Here is a 16022-nt window from a genome sequence, read left to right as displayed (position 1 = left end):
TTTTCCTCAACATCTTGCGATTTCAGGGCACACGAGTTCCTGAACATAATGCATGATGGGATACGCTTAGCCTTGAATACCACTCCAAAGTGTGGGTTTAGTGAGCTTTGGCGTTTTAAGACCTGGGACAGTCATGCTCACTGACATCCAAGACAGCAAGTGTAGGTGTAGGCATTATGAATTCAGACATACTGTTTTTCGTCTACTATATAGTATGTAAGTAGGCATGTTCGAATGCAGCGCTGATCTTTAATAATGTTCTCAAAAATGTATTAGTAGTGGAGTCGTGATGTTGATAATCACTGATGAAAATGACACCAGCACACAACAGTCTGTCTGTGACTGAGATCCTATAATGAACTCCAAATAGGATCCAGTGTATTTCATTTAACATTTTTAATGAAGGATCTTATTATAGTTCAGTCTTGTCTTCGGCTGTTTCAGCCTCTTTCTGCTTCTGTTAGAAAGAAAATAAGCTCACTCAGTACATTCATGTGCTCTACAGCGTTAAAGGGTTAGTTCACCCAAAAATGAAAATAATGCTGATTCGACTGAATAATGATTCGACTGATTCGAAATAATGCTGATTCGAACCGCTGATTCATAACGCTCCGAAGCTTCCTGAAGCAGTGTTTTGAAATCAGCCATCACTATATAAGTCATTATTTTGTTTATTTTGGCGCACCAAAAATATTCTCATCACTTTATAATATTAATATTGAACCACTGTACTCACATGAACTGATTTAAATATGTTTTTAGTACATTAATGGATCTTGAGAGAGGAAATGTCATTGCTGGCTATGCAGGCCTTCATCAAAAATATCTTAATTTGTGTTGTGAAGATGAACGAAGGTCTTACGGGTGTGGAACGACACGAGGGAGAGTAATTAATGACAGACTTTTCATTTTTGGGTGAACTAACCCTTTAATAACATTTTATGAAATAAGGCCTCACCTGCAGCTCTCCATCCAGGAACGAATCACAGAAGTTCTGCACGTGCTCAGTAGTGATGTCACCCATCGGCATGAGCCATTTCTTGTCCAAGGTGCCGTCATAAATACCGATCCGCGGCAGGTCACGTGACTTCAGGCCGAAGTATTCCAGCACGCGGCCGTTTGATTTCTCTTTTCCATTCACCAGCACAAACAACATCTGCATTTCACAAAAAACATTCAACATTCGGCACTAAAATCACTCTCTAGCTCAAGTTTTGGTAAGTCTCGAACCTGTTTTAAATAAAATAAGAGGTTCACCAATTAATTTTGTGTTTTTTTTGTAGCAAAATGTTATACTGTTTTCTACTCAGATATTAATTTCCATGTTTCTAGTTTTATGAATTTTGTGTAAATTTATGGTCGGTGTTCCAGACTGAGATCCTCAACTGTTCTTGTGCCAGACTCAGACTGTAAAATGAAGGCCTTAATTATCTTCTAGCCTACACTTTACAATGTACTGAAGGCGAACAGTCTGTCGCTTTAAATTAAAAGATTTCAGTCTTTAACCTTTTAAAATCTCATACACTTTCCGATATTCCTGAAAGTTCTGGAAGGGGTCTGGAATGATCTGGCATGAATATTAGGACAATATTAGGGTCAGTAGGGCGGAGCGCTTGTGTAATCATTTCAGAAGCTCTTAATCCCATTAGAGAGTAAAACAGTGAGACTTCACCCCATTATCCCCTTAATTAACACTTTCTCCGTCGGTTCAATCTGGAAAAAACGACCCCTGTCATGTCAGCACTTGTTTATTACCTTGCCAGTGTATTTTGGCGCGAGATCTCTGAAGAGCTGCTGCAGCGGGTCAGAATCCGTGCGCCCTCTGTCGGCCAACAGCAGCAAGTGCGTCTTCACCTCAGACTGAAACAGACCCACTGCAGACTGACACACACACACACACACACACAAACGAAATCAGATTGTGATTCTGATTCCTTTGAAACACTGAATATTGGCATATATTCACGATTATGAAATATAATATGCTAAGTCATTGCAATTGTTTCCTTTAACTGAATGCAGCACATAGAAGGCATTTACTGTACGCATATATTACAATATCAGAAATAACCTCATAAAAATTATCAACTGAAAAATATGAAATTATAAAAAAAAAAATAGAAGAACGAAAAACAAAACTTGACTATAAATGAATATGCACTCTGTTATTTTTCATTTAATTAAAAACTGTGGAAAGTATGCATTGATTAATTCAACATATTTTTATTGTATTTTATTATTTTACAGATTGTTTTACTGTATCAAGATATGCATTTGCCTATATCACCCAGCCCTAATCTTCATTGTACTATTTATTGCACAATATTATTTTTATTATACAACAGAATAATATATAATCAGATTAACATTACAAAGCCGCTAGAAGAGATGAGAGAAGAAGTGGAGGTGTTTGTTTGTTCAGTACCGCTTGACTGTACTCTGTGACGTAGCGAACGTTATTCATGGTCATGAAGCGTACGAGTCCATCAGTATCAACTTTCTTGGCCTCTGACAGGTTCAAGTTCTCCTGGTGAAGATCAGCCTGTAACACACACACACACACACACACACACATCAAGACGTATTCATCCATGTGCTACATATACATACATATCAAAAAAATGTGTGCCGTGTGGTTGGTGTTTTCCAGCTGAACTGTGAACATTAAAGGGTTAGTTCACCCAAAAATGAAAATAATGTCATGAATTACTCACCATCATGGCGTTCCACACCTGTAAGACCTTCCTTCATCTTCAGAACACAAATTAAGATATTTTTGATGAAATCCGATGGCTCAGTGAGGCCTGCATAGCCAGCAATGACATTTCCTCTCTCAAGATCCATTAATGTACTAAAAACATATTTAAATCAGTTCATGTGAGTACAGTGGTTCAATCTTAATATTATAAAGCCACGAGAATATTTTTGGTGCGCCAAAAAAACTAAATAGCTTCTTATATAGTGATGGCCGATTTCAAAACACTGCTTCAGGAAGCTTCGGAGCGTTATGAATCAGTGTATCGAATCAGCGGTTCGAAGTCACGTGATTTCAGCAGTTTGACACGCAATCCGAATCATGATTCAACACAAGCAGTGTTTTGAAATCGGCCATCACTATATACTGTAAGTCGTTATATTGTTTTTTTGGCGCACCAAAAATATTCTCGTGGCTTTATAATATTAGTATTGAACCACTGTACTCACATGAACTGATTTAAATATGTTTTTAGTGCATTAATGGATCTTGAGAGAGGAAATGTCATTGCTGGCTATGCAGGCCTCACGGAGCCATGGGATTTCATCAAAAATATCTTAATTTGTGTTCTGAAGATTAATGAAGGTCTTACAGGTGTGGAACGACATGAGGGTGAGTAATTAATGACATTATTTTTGGGTGAACTAATCTTTTAAACTAAAGGAACATTCTATTTTGTCATTCTTCAAACATTATGGGAATGTTACTTTTGAATGTTCTCTGAATGTTCTGAAACAAGTAGTAACATTTAAAAAATGTTAGATGAACGTCCAACGGAAACATGTCAGAAAAATTATGTATAAATAGTATTTTTGTGCTAAAATTTTAAGAACATTATTAAAGTCCAGATAACTTTTAATGAACATTATGTTACTGGAATAACGTTTGTTCATAACCTTGAGAACGTTTCCTGTGTTTACCTTCCTGAAGATGGAGATGGTGTCAGTGGCAATACCATATTTGGCCCAAACTTCCTTTTCACTGCACAGAGCAACAGGAAGTGCCTCCATCTGTTTAGCGGCAGCCAAAAAATCTTTATATCCGTGAGCAGCTTCGGTCTGATGGAAAAACAGAGAGAATGTGACTCACAGACATGAACACTGATCACACATGAGTTCTGCAGTGTCGAAAACGACGGTAACTTCGTTCTGAGAACTGCAGCTCATATTTTCTTGCTGGATTTGTGGGCTCTCGTTGAACTGCACCCGTGTCTGTTTATGGAGCACTGAAGGTGCCAATCCCACAAGTACAGAGACGTTCCCACATATCCGGCCCTGTTCCTCCTCCGCACAAAGAGTTGGGCCAGAGGACTCGGCATTCTGGGATTCCACAACGGCAGCCATTTCCGGACACCAGTGGAGACTCGACGGGGAAATTCACCTTCTCATTTTGTCCAGCCGTACTGACTGATCACACACACACTCACCTCAAAGAACCCGATGACAGCCACTTCAGTGGAGTCGATGAAGGCCTCGGCCGCAGGAACATCCTTCAGTCTGAGGATGGCGCTCTCTGCAGATCAACACATCTACATTAGTCCAGGTATTGCACTTTTCACAATACATTCAATTTTAAAATTAACAAAATTCATGTAAAACGCATTTAGCAGATTAAAGCTGTGCGATATTATAGTTTACATTTTGCACTGATAAAGCAATTAAATGATTAGTTCACTTCAGAATTGAAATTTCCTGATAATTTACTCTCCTCCATGTCATGCAAGATGTTCATGTCTTTCTTTCTTCAGTGGAAAATAAATTAAGGTTTTTGAGGAAAACATTCCAGGATTTTTCTCCATATAGTGGACTTCACTGGGGTTCAACGGGTTGAAGGTCCAAATGTCAGTTTCAGTGCAGCTTCAAAGAGCTCTACATGATCCCAGACGAGGAATAAGAGTCTGATCTAGAGAAACCATCGCCCATTTTCTAAAAAAAAAATAAGCATTATACACTTTTTAACTACAAATGCTCGTCTTGCACTGCTCTGTGATGCTCCACGCATGACGTAATCATGTTGGAAAGGTCACGAGTGATATAGGTGGAAGTACCGCGGTAGGGCGAAAAACTCCTCCAACTTCAAAATCGTCCGTCATGGTTGTTTTACCTTTTCTTGTAAAGGCTGTTTGGCTTAATCTTTGCACGTTCGTTTTGTAGGCACTGGATCGGTATTTCCGCCTATCAGTGACCTTTCCAACATGATTACGTCATGCGTGGAGCATCACAGAGCCGTGCAAGACGAGCATTTGTGGTTAAACAGTATATAAATTTAATTTTTTTTAGAAAATGGGCGATGGTTTCTCTAGATCAGACTCTTATTCCTCGTCTGGGATCATGTAGAGCTCTTTGAAGCTGCACTGAAACTGACATTTGGACCTTCAACCCGTTGAACCCCAGTGAAGTCTACTATATGGAGAAAAATCCTTCAAAAACCTTCATTTCTTTTCCACTGAAGAAAGAAAGACATGAACATTTTGGATGACATGGAGGTGAGTAAATTATCAGGAAATTTTAATTCTGAAGTGAACGAATCCTTTAAGCACACACCTAACAAAATATGTTCTAAGAAAATGTAGGTTATAAAAATTTTATTTCTGAATGTTCAAAACATCCAGTTTTGAAAACACTTTTCTTGGTTATATGAACATTGAAGTAACATTCCATTTTATAATTCTTCAGACGTGGGAATGTTACTTTTGAATGTTCTCTGAATGTTCTATTAACGTTACTGGAAGAATGTTTGTTCATAACTAAGCATCTAACAGAAACATTTTCATAGTTTGAAGCTTATGTAAAGCATAGAATTTTTGCAAGACAACAGAAAATAATATTGGCATTTAATGATGTTTAAAGTCTTCTGAAGCTTACCTTGATCTTCTGCAGTCACACACACAGTCAATAAAGAAAAAACAATGAGAAACATCATGACTGCACTAAATATGGACAAACTGTGAGAAGAAAGAAAGAGAGAAGAAGCCCACCAGTTACGCTCTTGTATGTGGGGGTCCGTCTGCTGGTCACATGGCCGTCTCTGGGCTGATGCTGATTGGTGGAGCTGTGTGAAACAGACAGGTGTGCGGCTCACGGGCCAGTCGGACGCTTTAGATTACGTGTCACTGAAGGCACATGTTAGTTTTCTTTCAGAATGAAACTCATGTTGAAAATAAACCTCAGTGCTGAAACACAATAATGTAAAATGCAGTCAGTGGTAACAAGTAAGAGATTTACACTGAAACTCAACGAACAAAACAGAGCAAATAACAGAAAGCTGGAAATCAGAAGATCTCTGCTTGTCATGTTAAGAAATGCATTAAGAAATTATATATAATTATATATAAGGGTGCATAATGCTTTTAATAAATCTATATTTTTTCTTCTATATTTTATCATAAAATAAAAAAAAATGACCAGACACCTTACCAACCTTACTTATATTGTCAAACAAACACAAAATAATAAATAAAGAAATAAATAATAAAAAGATAATAAATAAATTAAATTAAATAGAGCCTCATACTTGCATCAATTTTAGATTCATTTTGATCTACTAATGTTTTGCAAAAACAAATGTTAAATACTGGGACATATATAAGCAAACAAATACACTACAGACATTTGGAGATGTAGTTGAGAGTGTGTGTTGTGTCAGTCAGGTGTCATGAGATCTGTCACACACATGTGACATGGAGAGATGCTTCCAGGTGAATCCACAGGTGGAAATACACCTGATGATGGTGTGAGACGGGGACACGTCTGCCGACTCTCTCCAAATCCAACAAATCATAAAGCCAGCACTGATCCCAGACCACTGTCAGGCACATTCCCTACAGACTCCTTGTTTGGTGAAATCTCGTCTGATTTGTGTAATGTCATAAAACATGGACATTGTTGTATGGGAATGTTGTGCATTAATTTATTGTGGAAATAAAATGTGCAAATATGCCCAAAATAATTATTATGCTGTCACTCAACACCACCCCAGTTGATTATTGTGAAATAACAAACAGATATAAAGCAAATACATAAAACAGTTTATCAGCTCTTAAAACACACCAAACAGTGTGTGTGTGTGTGTGTGTGTGTGTTTTGTTCAATCTTTGTGTGTCCAGCAGAAGAGCATGTGAATGTGTTTTAACTCGCTGTCGGCGGACATTTCTACATCTGATTCACTTCTAACATTCATTAACATGATCAAGAAATGAAATTACACTTATTATCTTAACAGCTAACAGGGAACATTCTGACAAGGTTCTCTCAAAGTTATGAACAAACGTCCTTCTAGTAACGTTAATAGAACATTTGTTCAGAGTTATCTGGTTTTTAATAATGTTCTCAAAACGTTAGCACAAAGCTGTTACTTAAACATTGATTCTTTTCTGAAATGTTTTAGTTGGATGTTCATCTAATGCTTTTTAAATGTTACTACTTGTTTCAGAACGTTCAGAGAGCATTCAAAAGTAACGTTCCCATAATGTTTGAAGGATGATGAAATGGAATGCTCCCTTAACGTTCACATAACCAAGAAAAAACATTTAAAAATCTGGATGTTTTGACATTTTCAGAGAACATTCAGAAATAAACTTAATGGAAATGTTAGCAAAACATTTTGTCACATCATCTCATGCTGTCACCTCAGGTGGCTGGTGGTCGTGTATGTGCTCATTTGTAATTGGATAAACTGGTGTTACAACACTCCCTGATCTAGTTAAACAGGTTCGCATCAGGATGGATTAAGAGCTGCAGTCTCTTCTCACCACAGGATCTAAAGAGTCAGGATTTAAAATAGAGCTAATGCTCAGCTCAGAGCTATAAAGGAACTGTTTTCACACAGACACAACTTATGCAACATTTAACCCAGAGGTCAGAGGTCAGTGCAGCATCATATTCAGTTTCTGGAGAGATGTGAAATCATGACAGCGATGTCTATTTCTAGAGATCAGACCTTAGAAGATGTTCATGTTCATGAAAGTCCCATGCTGCCTTCACATGCTGTCGGACACGAACAGCCTCTCAAGTCATATTTATAACTTGGAAACTCTGAGATCATTTTGATACCTGAGAATTACCTATATACATTACCATTTGATACATATTGTATGCATAAACACGATTCCAAAAAAGTTGGGACACTGTACAAATTGTGAATAAAAAAGGAATGCAATCATTTACAAATCTCATAAACTTATATTTTATTCACAATAGAATATAGATAACATATCAAATGTTGAAAGTGAGACATTTTAAACTGTCATGCCAAATATTGGCTCATTTTGGATTTCATGAGAGCTACACATTCCAAAAAAGTTGGGACAGGTAGCAATAAGAGGCTGGAGGACAAATTTGCAACTTATTAGGTCAATTGGCAACATGATGGGGTATAAAAAGAGCCTCTCAGAGTGGCAGTGTCTCTCAGAAGTCAAGATGGGCAGAGGATCACCAATTCCCCCAATGCTGTGGCCAAAAATACTGGAGCAATATCAGAAAGGAGTTTCTCAGAGAAAAATTGCAAAGAGTTTGAAGTTATCATCATCTACAGTGCATAATATCATCCAAAGATTCAGAGAATCTGGAACAATCTCTGTGCGTAAGGATCAAGGCCGGAAAACCTCACTGGATGCCCGTGATCTTCGGGCCCTTAGACGGCACTGCATCACATACAGGAATGCTACTGTAATGGAAATCACAACATGGGCTCAGGAATACTTCCAGAAAACATTGTCAGTGAACACAATCCACCGTGCCATTCGCCGCTGCCGGCTAAAACTCTATAGGGCAAAAAAGAAGCCATATCTAAACATTATCCAGAAGCGCAGGCGTTTTCTCTGGGCCGAGGCTCATTTAAAATGGACTGTGGCAAAGTGGAAAACTGTTCTGTGGTCAGACGAATCAAAATTTGAAGTTCTTTTTGGAAAACTGGGACGCCATGTCATCCGGACTAAAGAGGACAAGGACAACCCAAGTTGTTATCAACAACATTCCTATTCCTAAACTTGAGCAACTTGTCTCCTCAGGCCCCAGACGTTTGCAGACTGTTATAAAAAGAAGAGGGGATGCCACACAGTGCTAAACATGGCCTTGTCCCAACTTTTTTGAGATGTGTTGATGCCATGAAATTTAAAATCAACTTATTTTACCCTTAAAATTATACATTTTCTCAGTTTAAACATTTGATATGTCATCTATGTTGTATTCCGAATAAAATATTGAAATTTGCATTCTGTTTTTATTCACAATTTGTACAGTGTCCCAACTTTTTTGGAATCGGGTTTGTATTTTACAGAGCATTTATTACTAAATCCAGAATCAAATGGCATGGTGAATGTTTATATATGGTTTCCAATGAATATGATGTTACATATTATATAAAGTTAGATATTGACTAATTTCTTCAAAATATTTTGGCTTTATTAAGATTTCCCCAATAAATAGGCAAAAATGAACCTGATTCCTATTTTTGCCAAAATCAAAGCACTTGAATGCAACAAACTCATGATTACAACATCAGAAGTGGCATCAGCTGAATATAAATCTCATAAACTGCATGAGCTCCTCATCAGCTATAGATGTGTTTGAATACGTGACACAGCACCAGATAAACAAACACACATGAGAACATTCCAGTATATGTTAATGAGCAGAGAGCTAATTATAGAAATAACCTAAATGACTCAGCCAATTGGGACTGTGGATTAGAGCTACTTAATCTTTAATTAGTAAAGTTCAGCTATAACCGTAGGATCAGGTAAATCAGGTGTGTGTTTCTCACAATATCAGCTGCTGTTTTTTTTTAGCTGCTCGAAGCTAAAAACAAATGTGAACGGTGAAATAGTCTTTACACCGCAGCAGTCCCAGGTTAGAGAAGAAACTTACAGACTCTGACTTGAGATCAGAAACATGAAATCAACAAAAACTTACAAGAAGTCTGAGTTTGAGTTTGTTGACAAGAAGCATTTGATGCTATTTAGTCATTTAAACATATAGTTGAACAGACAGAGCATTAAAATAAAACATACTGATTTATTTTTAGATTTTTAAATTTGATTACAGTTCATTTGATTGGTTATTTTAAGAAGTATTTAATATGGAAAAGAAATATAGCATTAAATGAACAATGCAGCATACAGGAAACATTCTCAGAACTTTCTGGCAAAGTTCTCTCAAAGTTATAAACAAACCTTTTAATTTCCTTAACGTTTATGCAATGTTTGTTCAAAGTTATCTGGTCTTTAAGAATGTTCTGAAAACATTAGCACGAAAACACTTTTTATAAATCATTCATGGAACATTTTTCTTAAAAGTTTAAGTTAGTATAAGTTGTTCAGGGAACATTAAAAAGAAACATTCCCATAAAGTTTGCAAAATGCAAATGGAATTTTCCCTTCATCATATTTTAGCATATCAGATTCACAGGAGAGACAAACTGTAGATGTTTTGAATAAACTGACTGCTTTCACATGCGTGTCCTCAGCTGGAAGAGCCTTAAGTTCTTAAAATCCTCCATGTGTCAATCTCCTGATCCTTCTATCTGTTTCTGTGGGAGGCTTTTGAGGATCAGAAGATTAGTCGAGCGCTATAAAAGCGGCCGGCAGAGACACTGGACACGAAGACATCGCAGAAGAGAAGTGAAGAAGAACCACCAGAAGAACCAGAAACTCCAGCACACGGTAAGAGATTCACCTCACCTGAGACACATTTACTGCACAATACACTTAGAAACAGTCAGGTAAAGTACTATGGTATTTCATTTTTACTCAGATAGGCTGTAGTAAATTTATACAACACATGATTTACTGAGAACAGGAAGAGAATATTGATAATCGTTCATGAGGAGAAAACCACAAACAGACCAAACATAAAAAATAAAACAGAAAGAGAGAAAGACTTTCGTGGACTGAAAAAGAACAGACAGATTTAGTGATGGAGAGGAAATAAATAAGAAGGAACAACAGAATGTGAGTCAAAATGACATTCCTGGACACTTCAACATTAAACTACAGGTGATGCTTGTTTCTAACACGGAATATAAAGTTGGATTTGCAAGGAAAAAAGTCAGAATTGTGAGATAAATACTGACCATAACTGTACATTTCTTATTATTCCATGGTGGAAACAAGCTTACAGCCACAAAGACTCAAACTTACTTTTCTGTCTTTAGGTGAAGCTGAAATATACAGTAGATATTCTACAGCAAAAGCCAATTTAGGCAAAAACAGGCTAAAAACAGGAGCTCTGACACATTTCTCCCTGGATTCCAGAGTAGGCTAGGATAAATGTGATGGGATTACAGCACTGGGCATCTCCTCTACGAGATTAGCACGATTATGTAAAGAGCTTATCATTCACACTGTCTGTATATCTCACAAGGCAAACAGATGCTGGTAAATACTCATTGTGTAACTAGAAGATTAGCATTAACAAAATCACAAAATGAAAAGACTTCAGTAAAGGAGACAATATAGTCACTTTTTAAAGGAATCGTGTTTATATTTCAGTAAGTGAGAGAAATGGACGCCCCAGCACCTGTTGAGAAGAGAGGACCACCAAAGTTCAAGCAGAGGACCGCTCGCACCTTCAAGAGCAAGGCTCCTAAACCTGGCCAGAAAGGCTTCGGAGATGACATTCCTGGGATGGAGGGTCTCGGCACAGGTAAAGCGTGACATTTCAGTTGACTTCATGGCGTAAATATTGATTCAGTGTTTTGAATGACACGCAGCGATGAACCTGAACACTTTCTTTCTCTGGTTTGTCAACAGACATCACTGTGGTTTGCCCATGGGAAGCTTTTGGCGACATGGAGCTCAGTGATCTGGCAAAATATGGAATTTTGTAGTGCATCCACCCCTTCCTCCTGCTCTCTTCTGGAGATCTTTGATCTGCCAAGATGATCACACGAGGTTATAGAATTGTCCACTCGCACCGAGACTGAACCAGCAGCAGATGCTCTCAGCCCAACACACAAAGAAGATGGGATGTGATTGATACATTTATTTGGGGAGAAGGACGAATGGCACAGTAACTCTCTGCTGCTCTTCACCACATCATTGGAGCTCTTAGCAGGAGGGATCGATCTCAGAAACACAATATAATTCCGGCCCTCTCTATCTCTTGTGGTAAAATGAAGAACTATGTACAAATCAACTTTATTTTTTTAACTGTAAATGTGATTGTGCTCGTACCAGAATCAACTCATCATGGTTAATTAAAACCATTGATTTGGCAGTAGAACTCAAATAAAAATGTATTTTCCCATAAATTTGTATTCTGCTTTTTCTTTTTCAGAACTTATAGAAAATCTTTGTAACACTTTGGTTTAGAGTCCAATTTTCAATATTAACCAGTTGCTTATTAGCATGCATGTTACTTAACTTAACTTGAAACAAACATGAACATAAACATGAACATGAACTAACACTCACCAAACAGCAGGTTACACTAACAAAGCTAGACAAAAGAACAATGAAACATGAGGGCTATATATACACAAAGACTAATGACATAACAAGACACACCTGAAAGTAATGAACAATGAACCAATAGGCTTGTTTGAGATGCGCCTAGCCTCGCCTGAAATGTAGGCGAGAGTAGGCGGCTGCAGTGAGGGGAGGAGTGAACAAAGAGCCCGTAGCAACACCCTCGACTGCGGATAACTCATGTGTGCCCCCCGCAAACGGTGAGCCAGCACCACCTACGGCTTCACCGGAGACCCTTGGACACCCGGTTTCTCCAGGTTACCTCGTCCTGCCGGCTCCCCCTTGGTCAATAATCGCACCTCTTCCATCATGGACAGCGGGCTCCTCCTTCCCCTCGGTGTCACCTCTGTCCTCTGTCACACCAGATCCACCTAAGCCCTCATGGAATTCTGGTCGAACTTGGATTTTTATATTGAACTCTTCTTCTTCGTCTTCCTTCGTTAACACAGCCCTGCACTGCCAGTTTTCTATAGCTAATGTAAATAAAAGATCAAGGAAACAAACTGTAAAATGTATATAAATATGTAAAGGGAATAATACACGTTAAATTGGGTTTAAGAACAATTAAGTAAAATTATCACAAAATTTTCGTTGACAGCTAAATAAATATTTTTTTAATAGTATAATGTTCTGGCACCATCTATAAATTCTGGCACCATTTCTAGCTGTCAGAAAAACTATAATACACAGCAGAATTGGTTTTCTAAATGCATGATTTACCAACAAAATTACAGCATGAGAAAAAAAGAAGGAAAAGGCATGGTTGTTTCAACCCAAATTTTGGTAAAATATGGACAAACCCAACCATTGGGTTACATTTTTAACCCAATGGTTGGGTTTGCCCATTTTGACACAAATCTTGGTTGAAACAACCCAGCATTTTTTGACTGAAGAATGCAAAGGTAAACATACAAAAAGCTAGACTAATGGGCATTGTTTTTCAAGTACCTGAGTCACACTACAGTTTGTAATACTGACCAGGAATGTTTATTTCTTATATAGGCTACATTAAACCACACATAAGAGCATTTTGATTATTGTCTACCAACACAAACCAAAAGTTACATTTCATTATGGGGCATTTCTAACAAAACACAGTGGAGACCTGGACTGGAGTTATTGTTTTAAAACATTGCTTTGTGTAATCAGGGCTACACTGTTTAGTTTATTCCACACAAAAGTAGTCACAATGATATAAACAAACAAACTTGGTTCCAGACATGATGAAGCAATCCACAAACAGGCATGACAGAAACTCAGAGTAAGCAGTGAATAATCCAAGGCAGGCGAAGCATAAACCCAGACTAGGCAAAGATATAAACTTCAAGGAAGACTAGACTTAAATACATTGGCTAAACAGACAAGGCATGAACATCATGGCAAGATGACGCAACAAACTTTACACTGAGCAACTCAAACACTGACTGAAACAAGGACCTATTTATACACAGAAGAGCTAACAAGATAACAAGGGGGAGGGGCGTGTTGTCGGGGAAACAAACAAGGGTAACCATGGTAATAGATAAAGCAGTGAGAGCAAACACAAGGTGAAACAAGGCATGACAAGGCAAGAATATCTTTCAACATTTAAGTTTCAAACTCAGACACACAAGTGCTGAGTTCATTACAGAACCCGCCGCTTAAGAAATGGATTCCAGATGCTCCACACGCAGCAGTCCAGGAGAGTACTGTCCAGGGGCATGATGGAGGGCCAGACCCATGCAGGGGAACTAGATTTGGAACATAAGGGGAATGGTAAGTCTGGGTCTTGGGGTCGAGGTGAGTCCAGACCATAAAATCATGGCGAGCCAGGACCGTGAAACAAGGACAAAACCAAATCATGACACAGTGGTGGTCCTGGGCCTTGAAACTAGGCATGGAAAAGCTATAGGCCATGAGACAAAGGTAGGCCAAGGCCGTGGAACAGGGGTAGACTTGAACAATGAAGTATTGGCAGGCCTGGACTGTGGAGCAATGGCAGATCTGGGCTGTAAAATGGCGGGCCGTGGTGCAGACTTGAACCATGTGGCACTGAAGCCACTCCTGGGTCATGGAGCAGAGGGCCATTTTGTAGTGGAGGACCTAAACTATAGAAACACTGGTAGACCTGGTCTGCGAAGCAAAGGTGAATCTAGACCATGAAGCAGTGGTGTGCCTGGCCAGTGGTGCTGAAGTGGGCCTGGTCCGTGGAGCAGTGATAAATATGGTCTGAGGAGTAGTGGTTTGGGTGGCCCAAGCTGGGTCAGTTGGACATATGACCACCATAGCAGATCAGATGTGGCTGTAGCCCTCCACGGTGGAACAGAAGACCACTATATCATATCTAGTGGAACAGTCAAGGCTTGGTTAGGACAGAAACAGAAAGCATAGAGAGCAGGTAGCGTGATAGTCATCAGTGGGACCACCTCTTGACTTGGGACAACCGCAGGGATACCAGCAGCACGCACCACCATAAGTGGTGCATCATCCAAACTTGACACCAGTCTCTTGCACCTAGGGACTGCCTTAAGGCCCCAGTATACCTCAAACGAAATCGAAGAACGAACTGATGTGACGTAATTTCGAACAAAATCAGGCCAAAACGAAGTTCGTTTTGTGTTCTTTTTGGAAGTTCGAAGCGGCTTGCCAAAGAAAACTTTCAGGAAAAGTTTGCTCCAGCTGCAAAACACCTTCGTACTACCATTGGTCCGTGACGATAACATAATAGGAGGTGTGTGCTGAGGCTCCGCCTTCACTCGTGTGGGACGCAAACTAATTTCATGTGTTTGAGTTCGCTGAGGTAAGATCTCCGCTGGTGAAAACATGAACACACTGGATAGCCGCTTTATAGTACAAAATGAAGTTGTGCTTGTAAAAAAAATGAGGCACTGACACTGTTTTTCATGTTTGATACTGTAAAGCTGCTTGATTTTAAGCAATCTATTACATAAAGTCCTATATGAAGACGTGACGTGACTGGAGTGCTACTTTGCAGAGCTTGTGCTAACAATGCCATGTTGTTATGATCAGATGCTTTTCTTGTACTTTCTATAATAAATGCTTGCTGTTTTCTCATTTTTGTTGTGTTTATTTTGTTACTGAGAAGAAAGTGCACGGCACATATTTACATATTCATCTAACCGTCACTCTCAGCAGTGCCGGCGGCGTCAGATGTTCATTTACAGTATATCGCTGGTCACACATTTTGAACTTCGTTTTACCCCTAAACGAAGAACGAAAAAGAACTTTGTTTGAAGTATACTGGAGCCTTTAACAACCTTATTTGCAACTTCCTTGATGACTGGGAACCCTAACGTGACATCCTTGAAGTTTCTAGCATATCACCCTTAATTGCTGGAGACTCTGGCATGGTGGTTCCTTTCCATAAAAAGGAAGACCATGATGGTAGTCTCTCATCATGTTGCTGTATGTGGGATAATAGCAGTAAAAACCATAGCTGGACAAACAGAGAGATGCACATTTCAGAGCAAAAACCAGGATTACAACTCATAATCAGAGCCACAACCATCAGTGAGGTAAACATGTGGTGACAAAAAGTTTAGATCAGTTTAAACCACCAACAGTAATATTCATGATAAATAATTTAAAAAAAAAATGTCAGATCTGCCATTTTATATTGAAAATATTGGCTGAATCCACATGTTTCATAACTGAAGGTGACAAGATAAAAAACATTTTGCATTTTAGATTCTTATTCTTGTCAAAAACAATTGTTTTAAATCACTTGAATGCAAAAAACTAATCATTACCAGTTACCACTTCAGAAGTGGGAAAATACCAACTGCAGACAAAGTCTCATTA

The 16022-nt window shown here is 38.6% G+C and overlaps 2 protein-coding genes across 2 annotated transcripts; one reads left to right on the top strand and one right to left on the bottom strand.

The window, feature by feature from the left end:
- Positions 1-381: 381 nt before the first annotated feature.
- LOC137011046 (endoplasmic reticulum resident protein 27) lies at positions 382-5750 on the bottom strand. Its single transcript, XM_067373610.1, has 7 exons — positions 5620-5750; positions 4182-4267; positions 3676-3813; positions 2426-2542; positions 1756-1881; positions 959-1156; positions 382-457 (listed from the first exon to the last, which is right to left on the bottom strand). Exons 1-7 carry the CDS (start codon positions 5675-5677, stop codon positions 413-415), a joined length of 768 nt encoding a protein of 255 aa, XP_067229711.1. The 5' UTR covers positions 5678-5750; the 3' UTR covers positions 382-412.
- Positions 5751-10291: 4541 nt separating this feature from the next.
- LOC137011047 (retinal cone rhodopsin-sensitive cGMP 3',5'-cyclic phosphodiesterase subunit gamma-like) lies at positions 10292-11992 on the top strand. Its single transcript, XM_067373611.1, has 3 exons — positions 10292-10415; positions 11244-11397; positions 11505-11992. The coding sequence occupies exons 2-3, from the start codon at positions 11256-11258 to the stop codon at positions 11579-11581; spliced, it is 219 nt and encodes a 72-aa protein (XP_067229712.1). The 5' UTR covers positions 10292-10415; positions 11244-11255; the 3' UTR covers positions 11582-11992.
- The last annotated feature ends 4030 nt before the right edge of the window (positions 11993-16022 follow it).

This window comes from Chanodichthys erythropterus, chromosome 21 (genome assembly GCF_024489055.1).
Source record: "Chanodichthys erythropterus isolate Z2021 chromosome 21, ASM2448905v1, whole genome shotgun sequence".
Taxonomy (NCBI): Eukaryota; Metazoa; Chordata; class Actinopteri; order Cypriniformes; family Xenocyprididae; genus Chanodichthys; species Chanodichthys erythropterus.
Note: the sequence above shows the minus strand (reverse complement) of the source record. Positions and strands in the feature narration are given on the sequence as shown.

Coding starts and splice junctions, on each gene's coding strand:
- LOC137011046 (XM_067373610.1), bottom strand. CDS start 5,677: ATGATGTTTCTCATTGTTTTTTCTTTATTGACTGTGTGTGTGACTGCA. Junction 3,814..4,181: donor CTGTCATCGGGTTCTTTGAG/GTGAGTGTGTGT, acceptor TTTTTCCATCAG/ACCGAAGCTGCTCACGGATA. Junction 1,157..1,755: donor CGCCAAAATACACTGGCAAG/GTAATAAACAAG, acceptor TGTGAAATGCAG/ATGTTGTTTGTGCTGGTGAA.
- LOC137011047 (XM_067373611.1), top strand. CDS start 11,256: ATGGACGCCCCAGCACCTGTTGAGAAGAGAGGACCACCAAAGTTCAAG. Junction 11,398..11,504: donor GATGGAGGGTCTCGGCACAG/GTAAAGCGTGAC, acceptor GTTTGTCAACAG/ACATCACTGTGGTTTGCCCA.